Genomic DNA, 22,917 nt, shown 5'->3' on the forward strand with positions numbered 1-22,917 from the left:
AAAGTCTGACAACTTTCCATCTTGTCAGCAACACCTACTTCTGTCAAGAATTACATCAGAATTTGCTTACTTACATCTAGTGAATCTTCATTGACCAGGATGAGAGACATACTCTGTGAAATGAGTCTGCAAGAGTACCCTGCAAGAGGGGAAAAAAAAAAGACAGTAAAACACAAGGACTTACTTTTTGGAAAACTATCTAAGGTTCAAGATCAACTTTAAGCATCTATGTGTCAAATGACAATTTATTTTTTGAGCAGTTACTCCTATCAGGCAGACTGCTGAAAACATTGGCATACAGGACACACTCCAACATGACAAATTTACTAGAAACATGGGCTGCATTCTATCTGCATTTTCAAATGCATTACTTGAGATATTTTAATTAAACAAAACACTGTGTGAACTAGATGCAGTGAAAATAGCCTACAGCCCTACATCAATTCTTTTTTTTTTTTTTAAGTGTACAATGAAGGCAGGTTTGCCTTCAGCACATTATAGGAACAGATCTGAATGCACAGCTGCATCTTTGCCAGATGACTGCAAGTGCACACATGTTTTCAGTTGATGCTACTCAGGTCCTTTAGTCCACACAAAGCTTATATGAGCTTTTTTAACTCCTGAGTGTTTAGTGTGGAAAGTTCTGAGCTTCATCAAGAAGTAAAGATCAGTGACACAGAGCCCCTACAAACTCCTACAGACACAAAGTAAATGGACTAGATTATTCTTAGTGTGGGACTGGGACATGAAAGAATGAGAGCAGCCAGAAGGCAGTTCTGTACATTTCCCAGGACATCAAAATTCAAAACAAAAATTCTCAAGACAGAAAAAAAATCTCTTGTTTTTATAAAAGTTTAATCATTCACAGAATAAACAGGTTAATTCTGCTCATATTAATGGGAAGACACAAATGCAAGCTTGCATCAGACTGACCCCACTACATTACCCTAAAATCTCACGCAAGTTCACTTGGGATTGGCATAGTGATGTCAGCTTCATAAAATAGCAGAGAATTAATTTATTTGAAGCACAAACTTTTTATTGCTCATCTAAGTTACATGGGAAAAGGAAATTCAATACAATTATTTTTTATTTCTAATTTTTTAATAGCAATGAATTACAGCAGTTTAAGAAATTGCTATCAAATAAAATGGGGTTTTGGGAAGTCTCTTACTTTTCTGGAGACTGGAGGGTATTTCAGTATAAGAGGAACACCCCAGTGAAGAGCCACAGGAAGGCTGACAGATTCAAAAGCTGAACACCACAGTCACTGTGAGAAGATTAAAAAAGTGCCTCTTTCCATATCTTACAACAGCAAGAGAAGAACTAAGGCATAAAATCATCTCTGGGATTCTTGGTTCCTTAGAAAGGCCATACTGGGTCATCAATTGCAATGCAAATCATTTCCTCAGGCTACAGAGTTTTTATAATTGGGCTAGTTTTGTAGGTATAATCCAGGGTTAACATGTCTGCATGCGTGACTTCTGTCAAGAAAGTAAATCCCTCTTCTTCCTTTGTGGAAGAAATGCTTGTATCATAGCCAGGCATGCTCAGGCTGCAGGTTTGATTACCTGCAGAAGTTCAGTTTCTCCTCTTATTTTCACAGTTGTATGGACTACAAATATCAAGTGGAACCTTGCAAATACATGTTACGAGCCTAGGTTTAATTTCTGCTTCACAGAACAATACAGAATGACAGTGAAGTCACACCTGTTGGGAAAAGGGTGAAATATGTTCTAATGATGTGCAGCCTACATGAAAGTTTTGCAGATAGCTTCTGATTCTGCCTGTGATCAAATATGGTGGTAGTATAGAACTGAGCAGCAAACTTCCAACAGTTACAGACAAAACACTGACTTTTTTCTCAAGTCAGTTTGCCATTTTTAAAAGTTAGTTCCAGGCTCAAAAAAACTTCCTTATTTTTATTGAGAAAAAGAGAATATTACAAATACAAGTACCTCCCTCCATAACAGGGTTATTATTTCTCTAGGCTAAAGCAATAGTCTTGTGCAGTAGCCTGTTACAAATTCAGCATAACTAGTTCAAAAGGATTTTCTAGTAGCATTTGATTAGAACAGCAGCTGCAATAGTCAGCTCTAATTTCTAAACCACTGCTCACTGCCTCACTTTACCTCTTACAAAATGAGCAAGATGCCATTCTAGAAGTCAAACTGGAAGAAAAAAAATGCTATGGAAAACAGTTGCTCTGCTGTGCATGTTGGAAATCATGGACTCAGAAGAACTGATCCTGCAATTGAAGCTATTTTGCATCTTGCCATCACATTAAACAGAAAGATCAAGACTGGAATAGGAGAATGTAAGTCAAGCCTAACAAGGGTTTATAGGTGATCTGTATATTACATACAATTTCAGGACTAAGATGATGTTAAAATCTAGGACTACTATAAAGCAAACTAGCTGGCAACTATAAGAGCACAAGCAGTAACCTTAGATGTTTCTAGTAATACTTTAAAATTTTATAATAGTTTTGTAATAGTTATTACTGGCAATACTAACATGCCAAGCAAAAATGCACTCTAAGATAACTATTTTTGTCCATGCTTTTGAGTAAAATAAGATCAACTGCTGGTTCAAAGCCAGGTATAAAATGTCAACCCACACCTGCAAGTTGATATCTAGCTCTTTAATTTAAAAGTCTGACTAAAAGTCCATGAAGCAGATGAATCAGGTACTTCTGGGACTTATTTTCCTTTAAGTGTCCTGGGAGAAAGACTGCTTGAACCAGAGTTCAAGATCATAGCCCACAGGCACATTCATACTGCAGGCATACAGAATCCAGCATCTGAGGGAAGAATGATTATCCTCTGTGTTTAGAGAGGGCACAAATGCCCTGTTTAAACTTTGCATAGGGATACAGGCAGGTGTGCTGGCATGGCCTGTCTCCTGAACTGAAATAAAGCACAGCGCACCAAGAAGTGCTCTTATCTCTGAACTGGAAGGATAGAGATCTGATGGATATACTTTTAGATGGGTAAGGAATCAGTTGGATGCTTGTATCCAGAGTTACAGCCAATGTTCCAGTCAATGGTTCACCAAATGAAAACCAGTAATGAGCAGTGTCCCTCAGGCCAGTCCTGAGATTGGTCCTTTGGTGCCTTCACCAGGGACAGACAGGGATCAAGTACACCCTCAGCAAGCCTTGAGAAAACATGAAGCTGAATAGTGCACCTTAAATAACATTGGAGAGAAGTGAAGCCACCCAGAGGAACTTCAAACCACTTGAGGAGTAGGTCTGTGAGAACCTAATCAGCTCCAAAGGGCCAAGTGCAAGGTCCTGTAAAATCCCTGTACTGTACTGCAACAATCATAAATATCCATCAGCACAGACATGGGGATGAATATACTGAAAGCACTGAGAAATACCTAAGTGATGAAAAACTGAATGTGAGACTCCACCTGGAGTATTGGGTGCAGCCCTGGGGCCCCCAGCACAAGACAGATGTGAACCTGTTAGAGTGAGTACAGAAGAGGGCCACAAAAGCCATCAGAGGGATGGGACGTCTCTCCTATGAAAACAGGCTGAGATTTGGAGTTGTTTAACCAGGAGAAGAGAAGGTTCTGGAGAGACCTTTCAATATATAAAAGGGAATTACAACAAAGACTGAGAAAGACTTTTTACCAAGGCCTGTAGTGGCAGGTCAAGGGCCAGTCATTTCAAACTGGAAGAGGGTAGGTCTAGACTGGACATAACAAGGCATTTATTATGATGAAGGTAGCAAGACTAGAACAGGTTGCCTACAAAAGTTATGGACTCTCCATCCCTGGAAGCATTCAAGGCCAGGCTGGATGGAGCTTTAAGCAACCTGATTTATGAAAGATGTCCCCATCAGGGAGGAGGAGGAGGAGGACTGTATCTTCAAAAGGTCCCTTCCAACCTCAAACCCAAACAACTGTAAGGCAGATAGTGCTTGCAGCTATCAATGAACACCCTAGGTAAAAGAATTCAGCTCAACTAGGGACTGATTCATGGTTCAAGAAAGGATACACTTGAGTAAACTGTACTCCCATTCCCAGAAAACAAATCTCTTCCTAGGGAAGTTATTGGCTGGAAATACAGCAGTTCTGGTGTTCTGTGAGTGTGCTGAGCACCAGAATGGTGGCAGATAGAAATCTATCATGGGTTTTTTTGTCTCCCTGAAAGGCAAAGATGACCCAGACTGTTTGAAGAAAAGGATGAATCTGCAAGAACACAGTTGAGCCTTCTATAGTTGTTTGCAGGTCATGCTTAAAGATGCTTCTGAACCTGCAAGACTCATTTTCAAGAGCCAGTTCAAATGATTGAACTTGAGTATTAAAGCTTATCATGAACACTCTCCTCACTTGCAGAGCTATTGACTAGCACATGGCTGAGTGAAAGGCATTCAGCCACCCCACAGAAGGTCAACCATTACTCTCCAGAGAAGTCAAGAACACAATCCAGAGACAAAGACGTATGCAAATTCTGAAAACCAAAGAATCAAGAGGAAGCTGGAAGAACAAAGTACTCCAGCTCCTTGACAGAGCTGCCAAGAGCTGAAATACCCCTCAATGCACGTGCATGTCCATACAGCAAGCAAGAGCCAATAAGCATAACCTCTAAACACAATTAGAAAGTGAAAATACTTTTTACTCCCCAGATAGCATATTTATACCTGAAACATATAGTACACATGTGGATTGGGTTTTAAGTTGAATGTTTTATTACAATTTTATTGGGTTACACACAGAAACTGGAAGGGTGCCACATGTTTATACTTTCAAGCCAACTTGAACATGAAGCTAATGAAGTTAGAGCTTTACTACCAAACTGTACTTTAAACCAAGGTATAATTTAGAAGTTTTAAGCAAGATTTTTATAATTGCAACTTGAGAAGAATAACAGAAACAACAAACCAACAGTTTTAGAGAAAGCTGGAAGTTAGTCTCCTTCAGTGTCTTCAGAATAAGCACATTTACTGGTATTCAAGGTAGCTGCTGTTGGTTAATATATCAACTTATTTCAGGTACATCAAAATGTGTAGCTACACTTTTCAAATTAATCAAAAGTTGGTATTCCCTCCTCAAGTTAACTATTGGTTGTAAAGAAAGGAAAATCTACAGATTGTGATTCAAACCAGATAACTAGCCATTAAACAAACTGTCTACTTATCCACTGTATTTCTACTACAGCTGTATCAGTTCAGCAAGTTATTTCACCTCTGGTACCACCTTCAGCATACAAAGACACATGAAATTTGATTTGGTTTTGAGAAGCACACAAAAATTCTAGTCAGTCAAGCAGACTGCATTCTGAAATTTCACTAAGTCAACCAACAGAAAATAAAATTTAAAAAAAGCACCAAACAAACCAGACTAAAAAAAAGCAAATGCCCAAAACTCCCCTAAAAATAATCTAAGTTGATTTAGAGAGCATCATTGATAGAGAATCTTGAATGAGTTTGAGAAAGCAACCTATGCTGCTGAAGTTCCTTTTAACCTACACCTGTATATGTAAACAGACTAATCTGCAAATCTAAATGCAATTGTGGAACCTTAACAACATATGTTGCCTTCTGTTAAAGAAGCTGTTTCTTCACTCTTTTTGAGCTTATATTGACTTCAAGACTCCCTAATTATACAAATAACGTGAGCAATTAAGCTTTTTACATTTAGAACTGCACACAGACAGGCCTAGGTGTATTTCAGGCTATTCCTGGCAGAACTAAAATGCTCTTTAACTGAACTAATTTAGGTGACATGTCAGATCACATGATTGCAATTCCCTCTTCCCCTTTCTTGGGCAGACTCACCAGTGATAGGAAGAAAAATTAACAAAAAGAACACAAGAGCATCATGACATTCTGTTGCTAAAGATGGGCAATTTGGATGGTTTGACATAACAAAGCGGGTGCCTACGTCAGGATACGTCCCTTTACCAAGTCTTTACTATATGCTAACAGATGTGCCATTGGGACAGCAGGGTCAGTTATTTAAGCTTGAATAATCCATCTGCATTCACAGACATGGTTTGGAAGGTACTGTAAACTATACATGCTTTGCATTGTTGTATTTCCCACTGTATCCCAAACTCGATTCAAAGGCAGTCAGGAAGAAAAGAAAAAAAGCTTTAAAACCATTTCTGAAACATTAGCCTGGTAGAGTTCTCCTGTTACCATCAGAAAGCAGAGTTACATTTATCCATTCCATTAGAACTGAATTTAACCAACAGCAGGAGGATCCCTTTCACTTTAAAACAATAATAAAAAAAAAATACAGCCTGACAGCCACAGTGAAGACTTCACTACAAAATCCCTTCTCCAAGACTGTGCCCTGCTACTGAGGAACCATTCTGTAAACAGCAAGCCAAATTCTATTTAAAAACACACAACACATCTTGCATGTGACTTGCTACTTATCAGAAAAATAGGGAGTAACCAGAATGATGGATACCTATATTGAGAGCTGTTTCCTGTTTGTCACCTGTCAGAATCCATATCTTAATTTCTGCCTTTATTAGTGTGGCTATTGTTTCTGGAACACCTGCTTGCAGACGGTCTTCAATGGCTGTAGCTCCAAGAAGCAGCAAATCCTGGAGAAAACAAAAAGAAAACAATCCCTCAAATTCTTTTAAGATAAACCTCTGTTTGGAACATACCCCAAAAAAGGAATTAAGACAGCATGTTGCATCTCACTGTTAATACTGCACTTTGATAAGCAATATACACCACAGTAAATTTCTAGTGTGGCTATTCTATTTCCTCTGCATACAATTCACATTTCAAGAGGTATAGAATGAAACAGAGTGTTTTTGATCAGAAAGATGGCAACATTTCAAAAATAATTGATTGAAGTTATAAAAGTCCAAAATTAGCCTATAGACGAACATATATACTAGACCATTCACAATCACCATGGCAACATGATGAGTAGTCAGTTTGTATATTTAAGCTCAAAAAACAAAAATAATTTGGCATCACATCGTTTAAACTAAATTTCCGCCTATAAAATTTACAGACTGGATACAATCACTCAAAGTAAAATTTATTGCAACTATTTATGGATCTAATAATTACATTTGTGTAATACAAGTGGTATGAACATTAATCAATCCAAGTATCTCTAATCAACATACAGATGTCTTCCAGAAATACATGTCTTATGCAGTGAATTTAATAGTACAGAGTTAGCCATATTCTCAGGCAATTCTAAAACAACTGCTTGATATTTGGCTACATTATAGTAAAAAAAAGACTGGCAAAAAAATAGCTAAGAAATAAACCTTATCAAAAGGTACAGCCTACACAGATTTTACCCCTAAAAGCATCTTAATGATTCCTTACACATGTAAAGATGTTTAACTTAAAACAAACTGGAATAAGTTTAGGCATACTGTATCATTTCAGAAACTGTACAGAAAAGGAGCATATTCCATTCATTGCAGGGACTAAAATTATTCAACAGAAATGAAAACAAAGGAATATAAGTAGTAAGGCAAGTTGATGTTGTTCAGCCTGGGAATGATGAGGCTTCAGCATGATCATACTGTGGCCTTTCTATATAAAAAGTGGGCTTATAAGAAAAATTAATCAACTGTTTAACAAGGCCAGCAGTGACAGGACAAGGAGTGATGGTTTTAAACTGAAAGAGGGTATATTTAGTGCAGGCATAAAGAAGCAACTTTTTTATGATGAGAGTGGTGAGACACTGGAACAGGTTTGCCCACAGAAGCGGGACTCATCCCTGTAAATGCTCCAGGCCAGGCTGGATAGAGATTTGAGCATCATGGTCTAGTTAAAGGCGTCCCTATCCGTGGTTGGGGGGCAGGGGTACAACTATATGATCTTGAAAGGCCCCATCCAACCTAGACCTTTCCATAATTCCATGAAGATGGCATTAAAAGCAGCTTCCACTTGTATGAATCTAAGCACGCCTAAAGAACAGAAGGGCACATGGTTTACTGTGTGAGCTGGCATTAGTTACAGGTCTTGACAGAGCTTCATTTTTGCTATGAGAGATGCAGTTGGCAAATGTAGCACAGTCTAGTCCTGCAAGTCACTAAGCTTTAGTATTCCACAGCCTCTGAATGAAACATCAGCTCCGTCAATGCTAGCAACATTTGAAGGCTACAAATATAACTTAAGTGTGAAAGTGCAGATTGTCTTTTTTTTCCCCAAAATCACTTGTTAAGAAGTTACACATGACAGCACAGGGATCAGCAAGGCTGAGCTACCTGAGCAGAGGAGTTACCACTGCACCTGCTGAAGCCCTCTGAGCCAGCATAAGGCTGCAGAAGGAAGTCAGTTCAAGTTTGTCTCCACATGTGATCCAGCAATCTCAGCACTCAGACTGAAAAAGTAGCTCTTTTGGTCTCAATTGAGACCTTAGATGGAAAAAAACCCCCAAAAAACAGTCTGTTAAAATACACGATATTTTGTGTTACAGCCAAATGCCAGTTCATCTGTAAGCCCTGCTTCTTGGCATGACCAGCAAGCAAACATTAACAGGAAGTCATACACTGGATAGTGCCTAACTCCAAATCTAAAACTCACTCACAGGTCCCCTTTTTTCTTAAACAACATACTAAGTTAGGAAAAAGGCAGAAAGTAGATGACCAAAAAAGACTGAAAGCTTGAGAACACATTTTAAAGTACAGCAAAAGCAATGTTCATTTTTCACCTCAGTGAAAACAGAAGAGTATGACAGCACAGCACGAGAAGCAGAAAGCTGAAAGGAGCTACTCAAACCTACAGAACCAAGGATGAGATAACCACACTGTAATTGACATGCTAAAAGACCATTTCAGGCACGACTTGGAAAAGGAAGACCCAATGACCAGCTCTTACTGAAAGTTCTTGAAACTTTTCTCTAGCCCTCTGAAAGTTAGCTCCTATCCTACTCCTGACATTTTTGTGGATGCCCCATTCCTGGAAGGATTCAAGGCCAGGTTGGATGGAGTTGTAGCAAGATGGCCTAGTCTCACATGTCCCTTGCCACAGCACGAGGATTGGTACTCGGCAATCTTTACTGTCCCTTCCAAATCAGGCCATTCTGTAATTCTATGATTTGCCCCAACTAACTGAAATAAACAGTGCTCCAGAACCTAAGCAGTATTTTAATATTAATTTAAAAAGACATTGAAGTTCAAAACATGCTTTAAAGAAATCACTGAAGAAAATTAAATATCTGGAGCAAGAGGGAAGAGCATGAACCTGTGCAGGTGAGGAGTGCATCTACCAAGCCCTTCAAAAAGCAGCAAGACCAACAAGGCTCAGAGAAACACTGGCCCCTAGCGTTGGCATTTTAACATTTCATTCACTGCAGAATTAGAGCTCCAAAGAAGTTGTGTGATACCTACTTTCCCCCTCTAAAATTAAGAGCTGCAATTTGCATGGAGTGCAGGTTTTCATCCTTCTTTTCAGGCCATGCCCCTACAGGTTTTGGTGAGTCCTACACTGTGCCTACAACAGCCTTCAAAAATCCTTGATTTGACTGCTGTATGAAAAGGAACAGATCTCTTCATACTCTAGCACATGGGAACTTGGTGCAACACAACAATTTACATATATTACCTTTATCAAGTTACAACAGCCTTACATAAAACAAAGATGTTAAAAAAGTGTGAAAAATGGGGTTAAGCAAAAAGTATTTTTTATCTGTAAATTTCATCTCAGATTTACAGATTAAAACTGTGCACTGAACAGGTTACCTAAGGTTATCTAAGAACACCTTTTCAGTTTCTCATCTATGAAATGGACAATTTTTTTCACTGTACAAGTCAAATTCCACTAGAAAATACACATGTAAGGCAACCTGCATCTGATCATCAAAGAAGTATATTTTACCTTTTCAATGATCTCATAGCACTCTTCCAGCTTCTGAGTTCTGTCTTTCAAAACCGTACTGGATTCATTGTAGACATTCAACCACTCTCTGTAAGATTTCTCTGACAGATCAGCATAAGCAATGCACAATGTCCTCAGACCTACAAAACAGAAGACAGCCATTACCCACAGTAAAAATACATTGAGTATCATTGAATCATTCACATGTAATTAATGCTAAATTCTAACCCTCACACAGGAATCACAAGAGCTTCTAACACACAACTGTTAAACTCTGTATTCCACAAAATATCATTTCTTAAAGCACTTGGATTTCCACAAATGTAAACCACAAGCCCCGTTCATTTTGGCCCCTAATGCTGGTGAAAATCAAGAGCATTAGACAAAAACTCTCTGGTTTCACACTAAGTATGAAAGCAAGCTTGCCTTTCGTGTATTTTTCAAAAGATCATGTTAAAGAATGGGCTACATACTGTGATTGGTGATGCTATTTAGTCAAACATCCTGCACAGGATGCACATCCTGCGCTTTCTTTTTAGTAAAAATAATGGGAGTTACACATGCACAATATAGTGTAAGAGAGTCCATGAAGTATGAAAACCAATTAACTACACCAATGGCAAAAATTAATATAGAGAACTAATGATTTCTTTTTCCATCACAATTTAAGCAAAAAAGAATGTGTGACAAAAATCCATTACTGGGAACATGGGAATCTGCAACAAAAAACAAGTGCTTAAAAGCTGACTGGTGTTTTCAGATTTCGGAAGAAAAACACTGGTTCATGGTTTTACTATAACTTGAGTGTCCTAATGCTATGGCAGAAGAGGGAACAAAGCCCAGTGCTTCCCTGTGAACAGAGGTGTTACATCAGTCGAAGGCCTTACAGACCATTTCAGATCATCTTTGATGTCTCAGTCTACCAGGCTGCTCAGCATCTTCGGGCTGTCACTCTGCTTCGTAAAGCCAGAGACGCTGGCATACAACTTCTACCCTGGTAAAAAAACCTCCAACTCCAAAGTAATTGAGTTATTCTGGGCAATACAACTCATGTCCTTTCCCTTCATCACAGACATACAGGACACCATCTTTTTATTCCAAACTCCACTTCCCTACTGAAATCACAGAAGCTGGACAAAAACTCCCTTAACAGTTGAAGTCAACCGACAGTGGTTAATTTGCTGAAAACACACCCCATCTTAATTTATCTTCAAAATCATCTTAGTTGACACCACAGAGCTTAGACAATGCAGAAAATGCTGCAAATAATTTCAGAAACTGAATTCTCATGGCATGCTGTTTCTCTTACCTTCCGTTGCGAAGTATTCAAGATGGCACAGTGTTTGTTCCATATACTGGGAATCTTTTGAAAGCCTCTCAAAAATTACATTATCCTATTAAAACCAAATTCATTACAACAGAGTAAGTCTACATATGAAGTTGCCATTTGTGCATTTACAAGCTCAAGAGAAGCAACTTGAATAGATTTGCTAATATCAAAATCAAAACTGTATTTACAATATATCTAGGGTTTAGAGAACTGATTTATCTGGATTGCACCCAGAGGCAGAGACACTGTATCCACTTAAATAATGGGGACAGAAGCAAACTCTGCTGTCTTCCCCTCTTTCCATAAAGAGGTTCTCATTACTGGGCAGTACAGAACACTTCTCTATAAATTACTAAGCCAATATATTGACTTTCAGACAACACAAATCTCTTGTCTTATTCAGTATGTACAGCAGTCCCATGCAGTAGAGTTCCCAGCAATCCTTTCTAGAAAACATTCCCATTGATGATAAAAAACAAAAGGCAGAAAAACTGATCATGTTCTACCACAACATTCTCTCAGAAACAACCTTCTTTCTGCAGCAGCTTTCTTTGTCACTAAATCAAAGGACAATTGAAAAGGCATAGCTAACGTCTGAAATAAAAATATAGCATCACCTACATATCTAGAATCTCTGCATTTTATTTATAACTACCAGAACAAGTTCTACAAACACATGTAATACAGAAACCCTACTCAGACATCTGCTCTTAAGCTAAGTAAACAGACCTACATCTAGTGCTGATTAGAGACAGGCAAACAAATCTAATAATTATGGAAGCAACAGGACAGAGGATGACTACCAGAACATGGAACAGTTAATGCAGAATAGTCAGTTAACTTACAGTTCACATGAGTGGCAGATGCAGCACATTAGTACATCTAGGTCTGCTCATACAGAAAACGGCAAGAAATTTTGTTCTCAATCCCATCAAGTGTCACACTCCAAAGAATGGTGTGAATTCAGGCACAGCATGAACAAGCAAGTTGCAAGTCTGTGTGGTCCTATTAGGCATACAACTGTGAACTACCACACAATGGCAGCAGGCTTAATTCACTTCCACCCCACCAGCATGAAGCCAGCACATCTTTATGAAATCAGGGGAGGTAAATGGAAACAACAGAGTAGTGAACACTGACTTATGTGTCACGACAAATTCAAGTAAACCAGATCCTCATAGAGGTCAGAAGGAGTTTTTCCCTGTTGCAAAAAGCCAGCTCCATAATTTTCCACTGAAATTAGAACCACTCTTTGCCTGTGGACAGTGCTAGTTTTGGAGTCTTTGTACTGTGCTAAGTTATTGCTCTTGTCAGTGAAGACAGAAACACAACATGGTGCAAGTTGTGATGACAAATAACAGCAGGTGCAGAGATGCAAGAAAGCCAGATCAAGAGCCAAGCTCTTGAGAACAAATTTTACTGTTATAAATTCAGACAAATGCTGGACCATTTATTCCAGCTCCTGAACTCCTGCTGCACAGCTGGCAGAAGCCCTGGCTTTGCAGTAAGGGTACTGCTCCCATTAGTTTCAGGATTTCAACTGGGCAGCAGAAAGCCTAGCAGTCTTCCAGCCTGCAAAAAGAGTCAGAGCAGGAATGACAGCTCTCTTAAATCACTTGGCCCTAAACAGAAAGCCAACAGGTATTATGTATGAGACATGAAATGTCAGCATCAGCCACAGCTGTTGAAACAATAACTGGCAGTGTTCTCCATTAGGCAGTATAATTACTTACAGCCCCTTTGCAGTAGAGACGTAGCTGTCCTGCCGGAGTTCGAACAATCACTGACATTCTCTTCCTGTTGCTATTGAAAGAAAAATATTTGCTTTCATTAGTCAAAGTGGTAAAGAGTAATTCCTGTTCTAGCCAGTGAATTTTCTCAGATGTGTTTCGTGCATCTCAGATTAAATGGGATATAACAGCAGTAACTTAAGATCCCACAACCCTTGACCACAAGGAGATATATTAAATTGCACATTTCCAGGTTCAGCCCTATGTCTCCCATTGGCAAGCACTCCAGACTTATACCCAAATGCAAGCAAGAATTTGAAAAAGAGCATGATAGTATAAAATTGTCTTGAAAGAAAGGGAGTCACATTTATTCTCATTATTCTCTCCCAGTTTTTCCTTATTCCTCAAGCAAAATTGCTTTGGGGACTCTAGAAATGGAATCATTAAGGCTGATTACACCTTTATTTTAGGCATAATACACATTGCAATAACCATCCGCTGACAAAGACAGTTATTTAACTTCCTAACTCAACACAAAGCAAAACCATTATAGAAATAATGGTATAGACCATTTTTTGGCCTTATCAATTCTTTATATTGGTCTAATCAGATCCACAGAGTTGGAATTAGGTAGAAGGAAGTCGGACCCCCTGAGCAAGGAAAGAACAGTCAAGTTTGGCAGATATCTTGTAAAAAAATGTAGACATTAGCATGGTGTATATCAACATTTAACAAAGAAAGGCAGGCAAGGATAATTTTTTAGAAGAAATTCTGATGGTGTACTTATCAATCTCTCCTTCAAAAGACACACTGGAAAAAACCCCACAACTTCCAAGAGGCAGAGGTAAACCAATGAACTTTTATCTAGAGAACCCTAAGAACATGTGGATTCATGTAATTCTTTTCCTTAGCAAAAGGACCAGCTTGGAAGCATCCTCCTTCATTATGGTTTTGCAAACATGTACAGTGTAGAACAGTCTTCTCCTCTTAAGGTTGCTTTGAGTCACTTTTCAGAGCTCAAGAATCATGTGTACTAAAGTAAGCTCTTGGCATGTATCATCAGACAAAACAAATCCTTTCTGAGGCTTTCTGAAGAGAGGTTGGAAGGACAGCAGTTACCTGTGCCCAGAATTTCTGCAACAACTAAAAGACACTGGAAAACTTCTGTGTGCTTTTCAAAAACTGGTTACAGGAACTCCCTCAGGGGTCAGGTGGGAAGGTGCTACACAGAGGAGAACACACACAGCTTTTTTTCTGCTGCATGCAAGCTGTAGCTATTCCTGTCTACAGACTCCAGAGTGCTGAGAAACTTTAGTTTTACACAGTCCTTTAGAGCACGACCAGCCAGCTCAAAGACAGCAGAGAACAAAAGTTCGAGGTTTTAATCCCCAGCAATAGTAGAAAATAAACAACAAGAGAAAAAGGAATGCTAACTAGCACCATCCAAATTGCATAACTTTATCAACTGACAAAGAGAAAGGATCTTGTTATTTCCAGTCATTTAGGGACCTGATTCATCAAAGCTTCTTGCTACCCAAGCAATGTCCATCCTAATGAGCTTGACAAATTAGGAGTGCTTGTAATGTTTTTATTTTCACAGCTGGCATGCTTCTTAAGAAGAGGGACTTCCAGGTGTAGTTTCCATCTACTCAAAAAGTAATTTGCAGAAGCACTATTAAAGTGCAATCTCAAAGTATGTTCTTTAAGTAGACAAGTGACAAATCAGGATATCCATGAGTCACAGCAAGAGGCGTCCAGGCCAACAACTTCTCAATAAATGAACAGAGCTGCAGGGGCAGGAGAACATTTTATGATCACATGCTAAAAGCCACCAGTTTATAACTCATTCATAGTACATCAGAAGTAAGATGAAGGGGCAGGACAAAAATTAACGAAGTTCTGCTTTTCTACTGAATCAGCTGTAACTTATTCTTCTAAAGAATATTTTTTTGTCAGAAGAGTTAGGCGAATTTCCCATATTAGAGGAAAACTTACCTGGAAAACTCCAGCACATTAAGAATTTCAAAGGTTTTCTCCTTCCCTAGCTACAAAAGAAAAACAAGAGTGTACTGTTATGAGTACAATTGAAATTATATTCTTAAACATGCAAACACGCAAGATGATCAGTTGTCTTTGTCACACATCCCAGTATAAATAAATGTGGCAATGGCTCCCTCTGCTGGTTAAAGGATGCAGAGCCCTATTTATTGACATTAATTCAACATCCTGTATTGTGGCATCCTTCATTTACTACTGCTACTGGTTAAAGGATGCAGAGCCCTGTTTAATGAAAGTAATTCAACATCCTGTATTGTGGCATCCTTCATTTACTACTGCTACAGCATTACAAGGAGTTAATATCCTTTTCGATTAGGCACTCTCTGAAAGCTAAGCTGCATATTTAGTTCTCAACAGCCATCAATTAAGAGACATATTAGAGACTGAAGGCATTTCTTGCAAGTTAAAATAAGCATGCCCTTCAGGCTTAGTATTACAATAACCTTTGACTGATCTCTCTTAGTATTTCTTTTATGTGAATTCACAAAAATATTACCTATATTTTTCTAAAACAAAATATTAACCAAGGAGAAATTCCTGTTATCACCAGCAATACTCTGCTAGAGCTGAGCAAAAACAACCTGAAGCAGGAGAAAGATTTTAAAACACCTGCCATTCCTGTTGTATAATGCACAGAAGGAGCAGTAGGAGTTACCAGAGTTATAGAACTCCACTGGTATTTGTAACATGCAGTTAAAGAAAGTGCTGCAGTAAAATCTAGCTGCAGTAGAGCCATGTCCAAGGCACATATCAACTCAGGAACATCCTCAAGATTAAAAAGCACCTCCAAACTATTTTCTGTATGCTGCCTCTGATGTAGGCAATCAGGAGAGAGACAGAAGTCTCGGGGAGTGACAGCTTTTATTACTGGCTATAGATTAACAATGCCCCCAGCTTCATATTGTGGGTATGCAACCAGGCCAGGTAGGCCTGGCTGCTCCTGCAGAGGAGAGAAGCATTTAGATTGCTGTAGATGACACTGTTCATCCTAAGCTCTTCCTCTTCAACTAAAAAGCAGTTTGATAATTTGTAGAAAGTTTGTCACAAGTCCTAGAAGATATGTTTCAAGTGCTTAGCTTGGCATTGTACCAAGAAATTTGAAAGGGAACACACCTGAGAGGAAGGACAAAAAAAATTAATTTTTCTTAATAAGCACCCTACTAGTAGCATCTGTGTAAATCTGGAGCAACTTTAGCTTGGACTGCAGCTTGAGTCTGAATGTGGCCCCATGAATCTGAGGCTGCTTTTATCAACTACAATCCATTAACTACGCACCCCTGCATACACAGCATGCCAAGCAGATACATCTTCTACTGAAGTTCTTACTCAGAAGAAAGAAATCAAACACTTAGAAGAACTGCAACCATTAAACATAAGTCAGAAAACCTCCCAGACACATTAATTTCCTTCTAATGTGAGTGTTCCCATCTGTGCTTCCTGGACAAGGGAAATATTTTTTAGGCACAATTGCTGTCCCATGTAAGTCCGCAACTACCTATGGCCCATGCCATACAGAGGGGCAAAGGACTTGGCATCTTCAAATAGATTAAGACAACTTTTCTCATTGTGCATAAGCCCTTAGCATGTAGGATTCTAAAGGCCCTGGAAAAGGGCCCTTACAGGGACCAGAGAGGACATCCTTATGCTCTGCAGGATCTTGGCAGCCTGTGCCATGCACATTCACCACTTACCGCATCAATGATAACAGAATGGGGAGTCCGTCCTGTGAAGACATAACCAAGTTTTTTTGCTCCTTTCACTAATGCTCCTTCATCTGCCAAAACAAACAAACAAAACTGCTTGAATTTAACCTGGTATGTTAGAGAGGCTTCCAAAACCCATACTTTTGGCAGATTGCCAAAACAGAACCCCCTTTCCCATGTACTCCCATTCACAGGGACGTTAGAGCAGTTCTGCTCACCCTTCCACAAAAACATTCAACATTTTAGTCGTACAAAGGCCATGCAATATCAACTACACAAACATGTACTCAATCTGTATAAAATATCCTGTAACTACTGAAGCATTGAACTCTATTCTTGTGGAGGTGCCTACTTCTACACAAAAAAAAGTGAAAATACCTATTCTGAAAGCAAGATCAAAGGTCTGTTACTTGAAATTCCAACAATATGCCTTTAATCCATTTTCTGCTGTGAAGGCACCAAGTTCATGAACTACAGAAATACAGAACTGTTTTCTGGAGACTATACTGGACAGTGTTATTAAGAGCTCAACTAACAGAGCTGCAATCACAGCCATCACCTGGCTCCCACAGATAATTACAGAGCCTCCTCAGGGAGCAAGTGCCATGGAACACAACCACCATACGGGTGGATTTAGTGCCTAAGCACTAAAATTCAAGCAACCCTCACATCTCTACAGCTCCCTTAGTCTCCTCATAATTCATTACATTGACCAGAACTTCCTGACATGAGCTCTTTATCCTTCTTTTCAGACACCCTATTGACACATTAATAAGAAATGATACTGTTTCATCATGCAATACATAACTACAGCAATTCTAGAAAGATCTTCACTAAAAGAGAAACTCAATGGAAAGCAACATTCCCTAATCTGGTCCCACCTAGCTCTGTCTATGCTAACTGAAATGAGTAAAAAATGGGTGAAGGGCAGGCCTGAATACCACCAAGATTGTGAAAGTTTTGGTTGTATTGTGTCATGTATCAGCACTTGATAGTGTCTTATCTTGCTCTGAGAATACTAGATCAAGAAAGACAGTTTGTAGTCATGCCAATAAAGTAACTGCTTATGCAGAAACAAATCATTACTTCCTACACACTCAACGTATTTTACTTTCATCCCCGTAGAAAGAATAGACTGTCTCATGGGAGCAGAAGGGATCTTTTGCCCAGCCTATCTCTAAAGAAACATCACGGACTAGGTGATTTTGTAGGAAGCATTCAGAAAAAGTGTGCACCAATTACATTAGATGCCAGATCTACTGCTAGTATCATGGGGGACATTTTGCTTTCAATATCAATGACCTTTGAAATTATCTAGAAATTTACGGACCTTCCATCCATCTACTTCTATTCCTTCAACTCATTCCCTTTCCTTCTGAAAAAGGAAGCAACAACCAACCTGGAGAAGAAGCCTGGTAGATGATTGTATTTCCTTGTCTCTCAGGAACAACAGTATGACACACGGCCAGCAGTGTGAGGAACTCCTGTATATGCATGGCTGTGGGCTAGACAGGACACCAGCAGAGTGAGTGAGGTTTATCATTGCACACAGAATGAAGAACCTGTTCACTAAACTGAGATGATCTCTTATGTACTACAGACAAAAAAAAACCCCAAATATATTCTGATCTCCATGTATAGCAACTGTTTTGACCTCAGAACATTAAAACAGCTCAGGGTCAACACTGATGAACTAATGATAAAGACCTCATTTAAGTTGCAGAGAGCTGAGAAGCCAGAGTATTCCCCCACCCCCCAAACATAAAAGTATTTACTTCTTGAGCACCCCAAGCTTCATATAGGCAAAGACATCTGCCACAAAATGATGACAGTCTAGAAACAGGGAATACTACCAATGGCAGCTTCCAACAGATTGACAGCAATCACACCAGAATTAAACTTGCTGCAACTGCATCCTTAGTGATGAAGATCCTGAGAGCAGCTGAACAGGCAGCAGAAGACAACAGCATGTGTCCTTCCAAAGGAATATAGCACTCAGCCAAGCATAAAATTAATCTATGGTCACTACACATTCAGCATCACAAGAAAATGCAACATAAACCATTGCTCTAAAGTGCTTAAACAGATACCAGGTCTGCAACTCGGCAAAGATTCTCTAGCACTTAAATCACAGGCCTCTGAATTCAGCCAACTGCGGCAACTGCAACCTTTAATGATGTGAAATTAAGTCCCTCATCCCATTCTTCCCTCCTTTCCATCCCTGCCTCTGGCACAAGATTTACAGTCTCATAGCAGTCAGGAAGAGCACTCAGATGCCCAGCTCACCTGGCTCACTAACTTCATCCACAACTCACACAGATCTTTAAGATGCTTGGCTGAAACCACTGAAGTGAAGCAATGGCTCTCCTTCTCCAACTCTGCTATATCCATAACATCCACAGGTGGTAGCATCAGTGTCTTGCATCACAACAGCCATTTGCTCAGCGACTCAGATATGAACTTAGCAGTTCTACCTTTGCAGAAAGCCCTACTTGACTTTGTAAACTCTCAAAAAAATTCTGCATAGAAAAATATCATCTAGGTTTCAAAGCTTTCATTAGCACAGGATAGGCACCAGCAATATGAAGGTTTAATCAGTAGGAAGCAAATTACTATGAAAGCCACAAAATCACGTCAGCTGGCAAACACTGCAGCAACGTGTGTAAACATTGATCAGAAAGTAATATTATAAAAAGACTGAAGATCCAAAGCCCTATATTCTTGTTTTACTTCATGTATTTTGCCATGAATATTTTCAAAGTAACTGTTTCACACAGGACCTTTACCTTTCCATACTGAAAGTTCCAAATTGTACAGTCACATGTCACTACAACAAGAGTTGTTGCTTTTGACATGCTGGGGGGGCAGAGGCTGTGCTCAGGAAAATGAACATATATTTACACACTATTATCTGACTAAGTCCACAGCACATGACAGCCAACAAGTTACTGCTGTTCCATCATTTCCAGTCAAAGTAAAGAAAGCTTTATCTCCATGTCAAAAGGCACAGCCTGCCAGTTCTCATTTCAGCATCTGTTGCTGCAGACCTCTGATGTCCATCTTATACACTTTTATCACCTAGCCCCTTAACAAGCTTTCGTAGTATGTGTTCTATCAGCTGGAAACAACCTGTCTCTAGTAGTGACATGGATTTTAGTCCTTCCTAAGTAGGTATTTATGTTTTCAAGCCAGCGACATAATTTGCTGCTGTCTTAGTATTTTCACAGCCCACAATGTACTACAGGCAATCTTCCAATTCTGTTGCAACAGATCACCAGGCCCAGCTTATCACAACAGCTCCTCCACACAGCTGTCATTTGTTTCCCTTCTACATTGTTCCAGCACTGACAATATTTGTTGCACAGACATGAATCAGGGTAGAGCATTCAAATTCCTGCTTCAGACCTGCAAACAGAAAATCTGTTAATGGCCTCTGTGGCAACATATCCCTTCCAATATGCTAAGTTGAATCCCAGCACAGGACAGAAGTCCCACAGCTTAACCAATTCTGCTTTATTACTTATTTTCCTCTATCAAGTCTCTGGCATCTCAGTAGTCAAATTCCTACTGATGGTCTCTGTGAGATGTTTCTTGCCAGTTCATGTGGTAAGGTCAGTCTTATTTCTACCTGTCCCATTTTTCAGTTCTCTATTTATGTACAGTAGGAACAAAGTTTGCATATTTTAATCTCTTATTCAGTCCACAGGTAGCTCTCATTTTAAGTGCCTTCTTCCTTCATTTTCCTCCCTGTGTGCCATCAACTCTGGGTAAAAGACATTGCTTCTTCCCTTGTTTAATTGTTTTTGGGTTTTTTCCCCAAAATCCAGGACAAAAATAGTGTACGAACATCTACACAAGCAATATACTCCACTGGGTGAATTATTTTGTTTGTTGCCCCTATCAGCTGAGCACCACATACACATTGCAATGGTCTCCTACTTCTGGAAGCAGCTTCTGAATTGTTACCTACAAAGTACTATCCTCAGTGAAAGCAAAGTCTAGCTATCTAGTAGGCACAGCACTATCCATTATCAAGCAGACCACTAGTCAGAAAACAAGTTTTCATCCCTTCATGGCTCCCATATTTAGAGGAACAAAACACTGAGACAAGTCTCAGACTTTTGGGGAGCAAACTGCACCATGCAGAGCTTCATATGTGCATGTGCCACACATGTCCTTATCTGGACTCTTCACTCTGACGACAAATTATTTTTCTCAACTGTAAGATAAAATTACAAGGAATTTGCATGTGAAGTTAAACATAGAATTCATTTTTCCTTTAATTGTAGCAGTATCAGATCAATGCCTCCAATCACAGTAATTCCAGGTGAGCAGGACTGACAGTTTTTTTGAGCAAATGGCTTCGAAATGGCCAGTGGGATATTAAAGCACAATCTAACAACCTGAGCTTATTACTTTGCATGTAAGTGGCATATTCTACCAAGGACAACTGTGAAAATGCTTATGTACTTAATTACCAAGGAGAATTATGACTCATCATCTTAAAAAGATATGAGCTTTCTACCATTCAGTACACTAAAATATCTGGAGATCCAGCATTGTTGAGCATCTCCAGACCAGTGAAGCTGGCAGGACTGTAAGAGACCAAGATACTTCAGGCACTGACTGAGAGAAGACATTAAACAGCTTTTAAATATCAAGATAGTTAAATGCAAGTTTATCTTGTCCAAAACCAATGAAATATGACCTATAATTAATGATACTGCCTTGCACTTGAACAAAAGTACCAAAGTCCCACGCACAGAAGAACAAAAGCAGATGAGAGAAAAATATATCTCACCAAGCTCCAGCAATTTAATTGTGAGCTATAAAATGATGTGTTTGGACAGTTTTCCAGCAATCTGAACTAGAGCCTCCCATAGGCTTTCATCACCTGAACATGTTTTTTCCCCCTACTGTATTTCAAATTCCAATTTTTCATCCCAGTTAGCCATGACATGTTTTTCTGGTTCTGCTTTCCTATGGAATTAGGAATCAGCTGATGATAGCTGTCATTTCAACGAAGCTTGGTGGGATAATAGCCTCAGTTCCCACACACTACACAAGAATAAGCAGATGTGTTGGTGAGGTCTAAACAAACTCTTTCAGTGTGGTAAAGGCTCACTGTGAGTACAACAGTTGTCTGTTGTGCCTGGCCAGCTGCTGAAGTACTCATCACATGTACTCACTGAACCATTCATGCATCTGCAGCTATACCATGTTTGCTGCTTCCTGGCCAAGAGATAATTTGGGGGCCACAGAAGGAAGTTCACATGCAAATTGAAATTCACAGAGGAACCTCAGAGAGAATCCTGGGAGATACAAAAGTCTAGATTGAGAACCAAGTCTATTAGATCCTTCACTTCTTGATCTCCTTCCCTGCTCTCCTACCATCACTGTAAAACATAACCCCACACCACACAGCTTGCATCTCTGTGCTGACTTCATTCACAGGACATAGGTAGCTAGCAAGCACCAAGATAAAGACTATTCAGCATATTCACCAAACATACCACGTAGTTTTAGGGGAAAAAAAAGGATATTTCCTTATTAGACAAAGAGTTTATGCCATTTTCTCTACAGAAACAAGACAGCATCATATACTTGGTACAGCTGCACAGTTCATCCAACAGAAGCCTATACAAAGAAAAAGCACAGGCAGACAAAGCTAGGTACTTTCTTCCACATTAAAATGCCAGAGCAGCCAAGAGAAACCTCCACAGGTTTTCAAGACAAGTTATTTTCCTGGAACAATTCCTACAGGGCAATAATTCTTTAAATGCTGCTCAAAAGTGGACTTGGCTATCAGTCAGCCCTTACACACCAGTGGCCCAGAAGAGCTATGAAACTTAGAGGTGATGCAGGATGCTAAAAATCTTCCTAGCAGATGGAAGACAGTCTCATGAGTAAAAGTACATAATTTTTTATTTTCAACCTTGGAAGAAAATTACTTGGCACTGAGACAATTCTAAACTAACACTTGTGACTGAACTGAAAAAAAAAAAAACAACCCAGATTAAAATCTTCAAGACCAGAGCAATGAACACTTAATGAGAGTAAGAGATCACACTTACCATTTCAGCTACAAAAGGGCAAATGTTTAGAGGGAATTAATTGCCCGAGTACAGCACCATATAACTTCATTAGACAGCTTATGCTAGAACACTCCAGTTTTTCCCCACAGTTCACTAAATAAGTAGAAATTGATAGACATCTGCAGCTATTTATCAGATTACTAAAATAATATAGATTTTTAGACAGAAAGAAACAGTTTA

General features: G+C 39.3%; 1 protein-coding gene across 2 annotated transcripts in view; it reads right to left on the minus strand.

The window, feature by feature from the left end:
- ATP8A2 (ATPase phospholipid transporting 8A2) overlaps positions 1-22,917 on the minus strand; it is a 314,082-nt gene that overhangs the window by 216,791 nt on the left and 74,374 nt on the right. For both annotated transcript variants that reach the window (XM_056495071.1, XM_056495079.1), the window contains 8 exons: positions 18,042-18,147; positions 16,631-16,713; positions 14,877-14,926; positions 12,885-12,954; positions 11,131-11,215; positions 9,822-9,961; positions 6,430-6,568; positions 75-139 (listed from right to left, as the gene is read on the minus strand). In XM_056495071.1, the coding sequence (XP_056351046.1) occupies positions 75-139; positions 6,430-6,568; positions 9,822-9,961; positions 11,131-11,215; positions 12,885-12,954; positions 14,877-14,926; positions 16,631-16,713; positions 18,042-18,147 (738 nt within the window). The remainder of the gene's footprint in view (positions 1-74; positions 140-6,429; positions 6,569-9,821; positions 9,962-11,130; positions 11,216-12,884; positions 12,955-14,876; positions 14,927-16,630; positions 16,714-18,041; positions 18,148-22,917) is intronic.

This window comes from Oenanthe melanoleuca, chromosome 1 (genome assembly GCF_029582105.1).
Source record: "Oenanthe melanoleuca isolate GR-GAL-2019-014 chromosome 1, OMel1.0, whole genome shotgun sequence".
Classification (NCBI taxonomy): domain Eukaryota; kingdom Metazoa; phylum Chordata; class Aves; order Passeriformes; family Muscicapidae; genus Oenanthe; species Oenanthe melanoleuca.